The 13,156-nt window shown below is 42.1% G+C and overlaps 1 protein-coding gene across 1 annotated transcript in view; it reads right to left on the reverse strand.

Annotated features, from left to right (window-relative positions):
- DNA2 (DNA replication helicase/nuclease 2) overlaps positions 1-13,156 on the reverse strand; it is a 159,042-nt gene that overhangs the window by 129,036 nt on the left and 16,850 nt on the right. Inside the window, 3 exon segments of the mRNA XM_029609674.1 lie at positions 5,574-5,719; positions 7,402-7,588; positions 9,516-9,692. Of these exon segments, the coding sequence (XP_029465534.1) occupies positions 5,574-5,719; positions 7,402-7,588; positions 9,516-9,692 (510 nt within the window).

Here is a 13,156-nt window from a genome sequence, read left to right on the forward strand (position 1 = left end):
TTCCAAAAGAACAGGAGAAAACTACATGCAAAATACAATCAGTGTCACAATTGATGCATTCAGAAAAATGTTATAAGGAACACCACATGAGAAAATTAATTTTTCTAGGAGGAAAAACTTCAGATATGCCTTCTCGGCAATGACTGCCTGTGATCAGGTGAAACAAAAGCACCATCATTAGTTAAAAAATCTCCAGTGAATCTCAGTGGTGTCTTCTTATTTTCTTGTTTTTTTTAAGTAACTTTCTTATTTTGAATAATTTTGACTTTTTAATGTGAAAAGTGGCACCTTCTTTGAGAATAATATCGCAATGTACAAATGTTACAGCCTAGCAAGTCTCAAAAAACTGAAAGCACAAAAGTACTTAGCTTGCCATGATCTCTCTTCAGAAGTGGAACTTTCACTTTTTCCCGGTTTGAGCATCTGGACTCCAAACTTCCAAACTCATACGCTGTCAGCATTTTGCCCACAACGGGCTAGATCAGGAGACAAAATACTGGCGACACTTAAAAACGTATTAAAAACAGGAAGCGCCATAAATTTTAAATTTAAAGTCACAATGTATGTAACAAAATTGAAAATGTCACTACTTACCAAGCTGTGTGCACCATTTCAAATCCAAAGCTTCCAAATATGTGATGTCTGAAGTTTTTGGAAAAAAAAAAAAAAGCTGCGGCTGGGATACTTCCGACTCTTTAAATCACTAGCAGGCAGATACAGTAAAACCCAGGGGAGAACCGGCGCTCGAGGCGCGCACCCACTCTCCCGACGCACGCACAGGCCACTCTCCTGTGTGCACAATTTAGTATGCAAATGAGGGCTCGCGGTAAAGAGAGGTGCTAGGGACACTAGCGCATCTTTGACAGGAGTGACGGCAGTCAGCGAGTTTGCCAGCCGACACTCAATTTTGCCGGCGTCTGTTCTCAAACCCGCCTGCCTTTGGGCAGGCGTTAATTTTTTTAAAAGTAAAATGTGTGGCTTTGTTGCACATTTTGCTTTCTGAATCGCACAAGAATAACCAATAGGGCCATCAACATGCATTTGCATATTGCGGGCGCCATTAGGTTCCGGGGGGGTGGACGCGCGTTTGACGCGCTATTACCCTTTACTATATAAGGGGTAAAGCTAGCGCGTCAAAAACGCGCATCCAAACGCGAGCTAACAGTGCGCTCCGGTGTATCGGCCTGTAGATTAGTCATTCAGAAAAGCAATCCAATTGTTCAGAGATTTGTTGCTTCTACTAGATATTCTTTTAAATGAACTATCCCCAATCCATATCAAATTTCAAACACACTGGTTGTGTATTCCCCAATTTAAAAAATCCATTTTTGTTTCTATCTCGACAAAAAATGTTCTCTTTTCTAACCACACTTTAAAAAAACAAAAAACCCCACAACAGAATCAATCACGAAAAAAATTATCTGAAGAATTTATACAGTGCTTCAATGGAACTTGCCACAAGAGGTGCTACAATCTTCCAATGTTTTAAGACATTTTCTTTGCTCACGGATGCAAATTCTCGGGCTCCTTCCATTTATAACTCCTCTCAACCACCCACCCGTCTCTTCAAGTCACTAAAGTGACCAAACAACCTTCAGGAATTTATTGCTCATGTCCAATGTTTTAATTTAAAAGAATTGTTCCCAATCCATATCAAAACTCAAACCTGCTGGCTGTAGACTCACCAATTCAAAAATCCACTTTTGCTCCTGTTTTAGCAAAAGGTTCTCTCTTATCTCCACCTCAAGGATGGACTGTGGCAGAATCAATCACAAAAAATCTTGATGTGTGTGCCTAAGTCTGAGACCAACATGTAGACTATGACTCACCCAGAGTCCTCTACTGTTTGCAGTTCTGGCCATGGGAACCTTAAAATGCCCTAACTGTTGCAGTCTCTGCCGCTTCCCCTTCGCTAGCTCTGAACAGTGCCTACCTCCGCTGCTGGAAACGCCGCGTTCCTGGGACTCCGGCGGCGCTGCCAGTTCCATATGGCAGCCGCCATTGCTTGCCCGTCTCCCCGCTGCCTCGCACGCGCGAGGACGCCACTTTGTGCGCACAGCTCCCGGAAGTCTGGCCCCGCCTGTGCTGATGACGCCACACCCGAAGCCCGATATAACCAGCGTCCGGACTTCTCCTCCTTGCCTTGCAATGAGGTTCACTACTGCCTAGTAGTTCTGAGTTGCGCTTCATCTGTTCCTCGTTCCTGTCTTAACCTTTGGACTGCCTTTTGACTTCGCTTCAGCCTGCCTCTGACCTTGGTTCGTTCCAGACTTCGCTTCAGCCTGCCTCTGACCTTGGTTCGTTCTCGACTTCGCTTCAGCCTGCTACAGACTCCATTCCAGTCTACAGCCTGCTTCAGTCCACAGCCTGCTACAGATTCCACTCCACTCTTCAGCCTGCTCCAGTTCCGGTATTCTACAGACCCTGCCTCAGTGTCCTGTTAGTTACAGTTCCCGCTGCAGCCCGCTGCCCTGTCATCAGCTGGCCCTCGGCCCGTACAGCCCGTCCACGGACTCTCTTATACTTTTGGACTTCCTATACTACACTCCCAGCCTAGGCCTTTCCTGCCACCGGACATTGAGCCTATTCCCCAAGTCCCAAGGTTCCAGGACCCTACGGGCTCCTCCTGGGGGGCTCCTGGTTCCCGGGTGAACACCGCCAGCCTGTGGCTCCGCCTCCCGGCCTACCCTGTCATCCTAGGTGGGCCGGCCCAAGGGTCCACTACCTCGCCTGCAGTATCCGACTGCAACACTATTGACTCTAATTTGGAGAAATTACAGGAGACATCTGGACAGCAGCAGAAGCTGTAAAAAAAAACAAAAAAAAAAAAAAAAAAACCAACTTATGATGGAAGGTCATGGGGTCACAAAAAAAAGCAGAAGGAAAAGGTCAGAATCTCACAGGCTAACGTAGTCTGAAAACTTATGTGATGCCTCAGTGGAATGTGCACTGGAGGTGCATCAATCTTCCCATCTTTTAAACAACTTTTATGTTCAAAGATGCAAATTCTTAAGCTCCTTTTTATCTTCCCCTTTTTTTTTTTTTTTTTTTTTTAAAGTTTCTGTCATCGGCAAAAGGCAACGTAAATTACATAGGAAGTTTCACAGTTGGAAAACCTTTGAGCGGGTAGACTTTTGAGGTGATAGGATAAACAAACATTTTAACATGGGATGTTACTGCACAAAATTGAGACGATCCACACTTAAAATAACCTAAGGGCTTCCTGGTTATCTTTTTGTCAACAGGCAAAAATCCTGGACTGAGCTTTTCTTTTAAATTCTTCCCTTGTGCATAAGCAAACCTCAGTCTACTCTGATTAAATACAGGATGTATTGTCGGGATGTATTGTTAAGATGTCCCAATTTTTCTTAATGATCTTTGTTACTTCACCTATACCTGCCATATGTTTCAATACACAGGTAAAAGTCTCCTCATATTCAGGTTTCTTGGTCTTACTCATGAGTAATTCTTCCCTAAAGGGCTCTTTTAAATGCTTTGTGGACCACTTTAAAATCAGATATCCTCTGAATAAAGAAATCTTGAGAGAGAATTTTAGATTGACTTCTATATACATCAATGAAACATTTCTTAATTCTTAAAAATTAGCTGAAAGATACATTTTCACAAAGGGCTCTAGGATGAGTGCTGGGAAAACTTGAGTATTTGCTGCAGTCAGTGTTCTTCTTGTATACAGTCGTGACAAAATGAGTAGCATCTAACTGGTTGTTTGTCAGGATAAGATGACCTATAAATGGAAGGCGCTCAAGAATCCACATCCATAAGCAAAGATGTCTTAAACATTGGAAAATTGTAGCACCTCTTGTGGCAAGTTCCATTGAGGTACTGCATAAATTCTTCAGATAAATGTTTTCGTGATTGATTCTGCCCCATTCGTTCTTTTGGGGGTTTTTTGTTGGGTTTTTTTTTTTTTTTAAGCATGGACAGAAAAGAAAAGATTTGTCAAGATAGAAACAAAAATTGATTTTTTTTTTAATTGGGGGAATACACAACCAGTGTGTTTGAAATTTGATATGGATTGGGGACAATTCATTTAAAAGAATATCTGAACAATTAGATTGCTTTTCTGATTGGCTAATCTAGCAATGTTTAAAGAGTCAGAAGGAAACACACCAGCTGCGTCCATTTTTATTTTTTCAAAAACTTCATAGACATCACATATTTAGAAGCTTTGGATTTGAAATAGTGCACACAGCTTGGTTTAAGTGATGTTATTTTCAATTTGGTTAAACATATTGTGATTTTAAATTTTAAAAAATGTATGACTTTTCCTGTTTTAATAAGCAACGAAGTGTTGCCAGCGTTTGTCTCCCTGACACAGCCCGTTGTGGGCAAAATACTGACAGCATCCGAGTTCGGAAGTTTGTAGTCCAGAAGCTCAATAAGCTGGGAGAAAGGATGGCAAGTCCAGTGAAAGTTCCACTCCTGAAGAGAAAGGACAACAAGCTAAGTACTTTTGCGCTTCCAGTATTTTGAGATTTGCCAGGCTGTAAAGCTTGTATATTGTGATATTATTCTCAATAAAGGTGCCATTTTTCACATTAAAAAGTCAAAATGTTTAAAAAAAGAAATTTACTTTAAAAAAACAAAAAACAAAACAACAAGATATTAAGAAGACATCACTGAGATTCACTGGAGGTTTAACTAATGATGGTGCTTTGTTTCACCTGATCAGAGGCAGACATTGCTGAGATTAGGCATCCAAAGTTTTTCTCCTAGAACAATTAACTTTCTCATATTGTGTTATTTAAAAGGTTCCTCTACCTATGGGTGCCATAATCTTAAAGCCAGCTCTGAATATACACCCAAGAGAAGGCATTTCAGCACAGTCTACCTATGATATCTCACAAGGATAGGACCCAAAAAACAAATCGGAAGCTGATCAATAATTCTGGAAAGCAGAACAAACGGTAGTGATCTGTGTATCAAGGGATTCAAGGGCAATATATCAATAAAGAATCCCTTGATACACCGATCACTACAGTTTGCTCTGATCTCACAAGGATATCCATTCAGCATCACTTCAAAAATCAAAAGGACACAGAAGTTCCCTATTAGATATTTATGGCTAAGGGGTGTCCCTTGCTGTCCAGGAATAAAGCTGGGGGTAGGGGAAATACATTTTCAAAAGCTTTTCAGGCTTTTTTAAATGTTTAAAAAAACAAAACAAAACAACATTTTTGCATCATAATAGATAAAAAGGATGAGTTGACCATCAACCATATGACTGACAAAAAAAACACAAAAACAAAATGTAACAAATCTGCTGGTGTATCAAAGATGCAGATTGTTTGTTTATCTCTCCCCCTCCTGTAACTCATCATCTATTAACAATTGTTAGACTGAATTCTTCATCATGTTCAACCTTCCTCCAAGGCTCATGGACACCCAACTGCTGTCTTTGTACATTCCTACGCCCAGGAAGAAAAGGAAGACAGACATTTGTTTCTCTCTTTGCTGGTTTAGGTCTGCTTTGTTTTAGCATTTTTGGTACATCTCTAGTACTGCAAATCTCAGCTGGTAGGACAGACCTGGATCTTGCTGGAATTACTTACATGTCTTTGAGATATTTTGGGCCATGCACTACTTGGGAGGCTATTTCCTGTAGATTATCTTGAGTAAAGCCATGAGTTCCAGCTCTCTGAAAAATGTCATGCAGCATTGTACCAATCAGCATCTGGCGCGATCCACAATCACAAACCTACAAGGAATGACAATTTTTAATTTTGTTTTAGTACTTCAGAGATTTATCCATTTTTATCTAGCAATTGCCCTAGGTCACAGGTATGGCAAACTTTAGTCCTTGAGTGCCACAAACAGGCCAGGTTTTCAGGATATCTACAATGAATATGCATGAGAAAGATCTGCATGTACTGCCTCCATTGTATGCAAATTTATCTTATGCATATTCATTGTGGATCTCCTGATAACCATACCTGTTCTTCCCTGCTCTATGTTCAGTGGATAGCACTGCTGTACTAATCAATGAAACATGCATTTCAAAATTTAGCCTTTGATGAAGGCAACATTTCTCAATGTCTTTTGTCAAATCGACCCAATCAAAACTAATTGCACCCATAACTCAAAATTCTGTTTTGCTTTTAAAACAAAAAAAAGAGGATGCCAAATAATAATCTATCAAATCAACCATGGCAAGGTTTTCTTAATATTAAGGAATCCTCTTATCAGGCTTTCTAGAAGGGGAGCTAGCAACTGGCACAAGATCCTATAGCCTTCCTACAGATACTCGAGTTCCCTGGAGTTACTGAAAGAAAATGGAATAGAGAAGCAGAAATCCTGAAAAGGAATTTTGTTCTAACGAGTGGCATGGTTATTTTTTTATATATATTCTGCTTTTCGGCACTTCAGAAGTGAATTGCATTCAGGTACTGTTTGGAAAAAGATAAAACAGTAGGCTGCAGTCATAAAGTTACTACAGCCTGAATCTGAAAGAGAATTCCAACTGCAAGATGCAAAATATCACTCACTACGCTGCCTTCCTCTGATAACTTCATCAGATTAAAATCCAGTGTGCTGCATTTTTTCTTTAGATAATTTTAACTGGAAGTCAGAACAAAAATCACTAAGATCCTCATTTGTGTACTGATTTTTAAGTTTCATTTCTGTATAATTACTTCCACCATTCAGTATGTAAGGCCTGATTTTAAAAAGCATTTACATTCTTAAAATTGGTTGTTACATGTGTAAATGGCTTTTGAAAATTGCCACAGAAATGAGAGAGAAGATGCACATGCTCAATTAGAGAATCAGTAAAAGGAAGCAGACTGTGAAATATATTGAATAGTCCTTACAAGTTTCTGAACAAAGCAATATTAAGCTTTATTATAATGCAGGAACTCCACAATCTTCCATAAAAATAGTCCGCTTAAAATGAGTGAATGCCCCGACACTGTCACCATGTTTCACCCACAGGCTGCATCAGGAGGGATAGATTGCTCACAATTTTTTAAGAAGCTTATTAATACCGCATTCCACGGATAAATGACTTTTGATAATTGCTACAATAGTAGTTACATTTACACATGTAAATCCTTTTGAATATTACCCCCCCATTGTTGTGCTGACACTCTTCAGCGCTCCAGCAAGTAACACACACATGGACGTCAACACAGCGTGTTGAGTCAGGGAAGGAGTTTTAAAAACAGGGTGCTAATAAGTGCACAATTTTTATTCCAAATAAAAAATAAAAACTACACTAAAAAAGGGAAAAGAAGATCTAGGAGTAAAACCAAAAAGGAAACATTAGTCAAGAAACACACAAGCTGATATTGCGAAAAATCTAGCTGGCATTTTTATATACAAAATGCAAAGCCAGTGCAGTTCCTGCTGCTAAAAAAAAAAAAAAAAACCCAGACTACTCACTTTAAACTTTTCGTTCAGTACAGCTCTCCTCATACAGCGAATGCTGTTTGCTATGCTGGTACCAGAGATGAGGATGTCTGGGTACAGAATCAGGTAGCCAGAGTCTCTATCAATTGTCCAGGTGCCATCCCAGTTAGGCTCTCCTTCCAAATGAATGATGTCACCAGCCTCTAGAGGAAGCAGGTCCCTAACGTGCAGAGACTGCAGATTACACACCATTTTTTGCAAGGCAATCAAATCAGTACTATTCAAATTGTTGCTATATTTACAAATTAACAAAGAACAGCCATCACATGAAAGTCAAGCAAGTACAGCTTTGGCGATTTGCTGGACTGCATGTCTTTCAGAAATACACCAAAATTATATACAAAGACTATTAATGTTAAAAACGTGCCACTTAGACATAAAGGAAAACACATTAATAAAAAAAATGCTAAAAATATACTTTAGAAAACATTCATATTATCACTATTTCTTGGAAGGTGGGTAGGGTAAGAAAAAAAAAAAGCAGCATCAGGAATAATGATCCAGAATTATCTACAAAAGCAGCAACATGTTCCCTTAAATAAAAAAAAAATTTTTAACCTCAGACATATCTTCTCCAGATTCATCAGAGTTAAATTAAAATTGTAAAAAGTGTTAAACCATTTCTGTTTCAAGAGTATCAAAACCAAAGCCCGCCATTAGAATGACCATACTCCAAAAGCCAGCATAGCATCTGCACTAGTCAGAAATAAATGCTGATCCTCAAATAAGGTTGCAGATAACTGTCCAACGTTTCAATTAGAAATCAGCAGCAGAATTGTGTAGCCCTAATAATGGGTCTGATCTGCACTGAAAGATTATTTTGGGACTCTTCCAGTTTTTGCCTGAGGAGAGAATGCAGTAAAACTTTCTGAAGACACACTTTATTAAATATTCAATAAAAGTTTTTTTTTAAGTCATACTTTGCTATACCTCAAAACAAACGGCCATGTATGGCAGTGCTAGAACAATCATTAACTCGGAAAGGAGCCCCTTTCAAGATCCCCTCATTTGCCAAGATATGCGCGATTGGGCCACAGGTAAACAAGCAGTGGAGGAGGTAGAGGCACAGGTAAGACCATGGATAAGTGGACCCATGTATTTGAGTGACCATGAGGGTGGAGCTTCCGCTACTGTCCCTCTTGGAAAGGCTACAAAATGTGTCTTTGTTATTAGACAGACAGTGCAATGGGTGTTAATGGTAGCAGATGTTTATTGCTACAGAGTGCTGTTGTAAAATAAAACAAAACATTGCATGACATGTGTAGATTTTGTCTGTAAGCCACCCAGTGATATGGATTATGCGGCATATAAAAGTTTATAGTGGTCAAGTCTCGGCTATGGGTAGCAGTCCAAATATTGCTTCAGCTGGATGTTCTCCACACAGATGTCCTGTCATACAGTATGCTGATCAGCATGGAAGACTGACCACCACCACCACCAGAGGTGTCCTCTATGCAGAGACAGATACAAGAATGGGTCTGTTTGCTCAGCTTAAAGAACTGCAAAGAGAATGAACTCCTCAGAAAAGAGCTGGATATGAAGGACAGTAAGGTGGGCTTATCCATGAACAGCATTAAGATTTTTTTCAGCCCCTAGCTAAGAAAAAAAAAAAAAAAAGTGTTAAGGAAAGAAGCAGCAGCTAAAATGTCAGCTCCAAAAGGTGCAGATGAGGGCATCCCATGAAGAAAATCAGCATTTGTAACTGACAATTTAGGCACTGGCACAATCTAAGAATTATCCAAACATAATTCAAATATATTGTGGGTGAGCCTTGAAGACCTCAACTATCTCTTCTTTAGATGTCAAGGCTGGAGTTTAAACTGAAAGGATGGTTCCAGTTCTAGCATCCTTAGACTGATCAATAAGTTATTGCATTTTGCAAAGAATCAAACCTTTATCCTTGTAACAGAACTCATAAAGGAGTTTTGCATATGTATACTATTACCCTCTTTCTTGGACAGATTTGCATGACATGAGATTCAGAAATGTCCTTACAGACAATGTTACTCCCAAAGCCTTCCTATCATTCTGTATGCCTGGTTGGTAGGGAACACCAGTGAAGATTTAATGCATAGATTGATCATTACCAGTCATTCTTTAGGATGCACAGCTCTGTATCATCAGATGTCTGGGAAGCTGTAATAGTCAGGTGTTTCTCAGGAAGCTCTCCAGGTTTCTGCACTTCCTTCACAGTTAAAATATAGTATCTGTTATTCAAGCCTTTGCAGAGTGTGGTTCCAGAAACAAGAATTCTCTTCTGTAACCTAAAACCATTGTAAAAACAGTTGCAAAAGTTACTAATTAACACCAAAGGATCATTGTGTTTAAGCTTTTATAACGCAATAGTCATGCACATCATATTTGCATGTGCTAGTAAATAAATATCTTAAATTATCTAGGCCCCATTCTGACCAGTAGAAGGGACATCCGAAGCAGAGCAGGAAGCTCAACAACGCCAAGGACACCAATGCTACAAATACAATTCAGAACTCACAGATCTACAGAAGGATATAAAACATAGCCTATGCCAATAAGCAGAGACATGGAAGAGGAGATTCATTTTGGACAAGTGTAACGTTAATATATTAGTGGCACAAAAAAAAAAAAAAAAAAAAAAGAACTGCAATATACTTTCAACGTATTGGCCTCTTTACTTGCTAACATCTCAACAAATAAAGAGACTGGGTAATGAATTCATAATTTTAAAAAAACTGGTTCTTACCTGATAATTTTCGTATGACAGATCAGTCCAGACTCCTGGGTTTTGCCTCCGCACCAGCAGATGGAGACAAAGTTCTGACAGCTCTGCCTTATATACCTAGGTGCCACCCACAGCCTGTCAAGTATTACTCCGTGTCAAAGCAGGATAGTTGCAATCTAAACTATATACAATAACCGTAAACTCGAATGGAGCATTGACCCCAACTTTAAACCAGACCCAGTAAACAGGGTCACACCAATTGTTCTGCAGATGAGAAAAACAAACCAATGCCGATGAAGTGGACTCTCCATTACCTCTATGCAGTTAACGGGCTGGATTCTGGGCTGATCCGTGGTACTACAGGAACGAAAATGATCAGGTAAGAACCAATTTTCTTTTCCCTGTACGTACCCGGATCAGTCCAGACTCCTGGGATGTACCAGAGCTCTACTTACTTGGGATGGAAACCGGAGAGGCCCACTCTGAGCACACCTTCTCCAAAATTAGCCACCCCCGGCGCTTGGACATCAATCCGGTAATGCCTCGCATTTAAATAAATGTATGCAAGGATTTCCATGTAGCCACCCTGCAGATCTCTAAGGAGAAATCTGATGACATTCCGCCCAAGAAGTCGCTTGAGATCGCGTCGAATGTGCCCGCAGAGCCACTGGCAAGGGCCGACCACGGAGCAAATATGCGGAATTAATCACTTCCTTCAGCCACCGGGCTACCGTGGTCTTAGAGGCCATATTACCTTGCTTTGGACCACTCCAGAGCACAAAGAGGTGATCCGAGACTCGAAAATCATTAGTAACATCCAAATAATGGAGCAGAGCCCTGCGAACGTCCAACTTCTGCAGATCCCGAGAAAGAGGATCAGACCTATCCAGACCGGAAAAAGACAGAAGCTCCACAGATTGTTTCAAATGGAATGAAGAAACCACCTTTGCTAGAAAGGAAGGAACCGTACGAAAAGAGATACCCGAATCTGAGATCCTCAAGAAAGGTTCCCTACAGGACAATTGACTGCAGCTCGGAAGCCCAGCGAGCCGAGGAAAATCGCTACAAAAAAAGACCACCTTCAGCATTAAATCCTTCAATGTCGCCCTTTTCAGGGGCTCAAAGGGCGGCTCGCACAGAGCTTTGAGTACTAAGGTCAAATTCCAAGATGGACATGGCAAAGTCACTGGAGGCCGCAAATGCCTTGCCCCCCTAAGAAAGCGAGAGACATCCGGATGCGCAGCCAAAGCTATGCCCTCAATAGTACCACATAAAGAACCAAGAGCTGCCACTTGAACTCTCAAGGAACTACAGGACAAACCCTTCGCTAATCCCGCCTGAAGGAAACACAGGATATCCAACATGGAAGCCCAGGTGGTCACAACCTCCCGAGCCATGCACCACGACTCGAAGACTTTCCAGACACGAACATAAGATAAAAAAGTAGAAGTCTTACGTGATCGTAAGAGAGTAGTGACCACCGCACCGGAATAGCCTTTGCCCCTCAGACGCTGCCTCTCAAAAGCCATGCCGTTAGACAGAAGCAATCGACCTGGTTGAAACAGACGGGCCCCTGATGGAGTAGGTTCGGGAGCGAGGGAAACCGCAGGGGACCGTCCACTGCCAGACTGAGTAAATCCGCGAACCACGGCCTTCAAAGCTACTCGGAGCCACCAATATCACCTTCACCTGTTGCTTTTCTATTCGCCGAAGTAATTTGCCTATTAGAGGCCAACAAGGGAATACATACAGTAGAACAGTCGGCCAGGGAAGAACCAGAGCATCCACTCCTTCTGCTGCTGTGTCCCTGCAGCGAGCAAAGAAGCGCGGGGTTTTGGAATTCTTGAACGTTGCCATCAGTTCCATGTGAGGGACACCCCACCTATCGCAGAGGAGTTGGAAGGCTTTGTCCGCCAGCTCCCATTCGCCTGGATCTAGACGATGTAGACTTAGAAAATCCGCCTGAACGTTGTCCACCCCGGCAATGTGGGATGCGACTATGCTGAGGAGATGCTGTTCTGCCCAGTCTAACAGATTAGCTTCTTCTGCCACTGGACAACTTCTGGTGCCTCCCTGCCGATTGATGTAAGCCACTGTGGTCGCATTGTCGGATAGCACCCTGACCAACTTCCCCTCGATCAGTGGGAGGAATGCCTGCAGCGCCAGGTGCACCAATCTGGTCTCCAGACGATTGATGGACCACCGAGATTCTTCTGGAGTCCACTGCCCCTGCACAGAGTTCCGCAGGCAAACTGCACCCCAGCCAGAGAGGCTGGCATCTGTGGTCACCACCATCCAATCCGGAACCACCAGAGGAACTGCTCTGCGCAAATTGTCCGAGAGCAGTCACCAATGCAGACTGAAACGAGTGGAGTCCGTCAGAGGCAGGTACTGATGAAACTGTTCGGAGACTGGGCTCTAGCGGGAAAAGCAAAGCTGACTGTAAAGGTTGCATATGAGTGAAGACCCAGAGCACCAGCTCCAGAGTTGAGGTCACAGACCCTAGAACTTGCAAATAATCCCAGACCTTCGGTCGAACCTTGGAGAGTAGTATCTTCACCTGACCCTGCAACTTGGCAATACGGTCGGACGTGAGATAGACCCTTCCCTGCCGAGTGTCGAACAAAGCTCCCAAATACTCCAAAGATTGGGAGGGGATCAGGTGACTTTTGGACATATTGACCACCCAGCCAAGCGTCTTCAAAAGTTGCAACACTCGCTGGATTGCTGCGTAGCAAAGGGCTATCGACTTTGCCCAAATCAGCCAATCGTCCAGGTAGGAATGCACTAACAACCCCTCTCTGCTGAGTTGCATTGCCACTACCACCATGATCTTGGTAAAAGTTCTGGGCGCTGTAGCGAGACAGAAGGGCAGAGCCTGAAACGGATAATGGTGTCCCAGCACGGCGAATCTCAGGAACATTTGGTGATCCTTCCTGATCCCGAAATACAAATACGCTTCTGTGAGATCCAGAGACCCCAGGAACTTGCCTGGATGGACGGACGCGATTACCGACCTGAGCGTTT

This window comes from Rhinatrema bivittatum, chromosome 7 (genome assembly GCF_901001135.1).
Source record: "Rhinatrema bivittatum chromosome 7, aRhiBiv1.1, whole genome shotgun sequence".
Lineage (NCBI taxonomy): Eukaryota > Metazoa > Chordata > Amphibia > Gymnophiona > Rhinatrematidae > Rhinatrema > Rhinatrema bivittatum.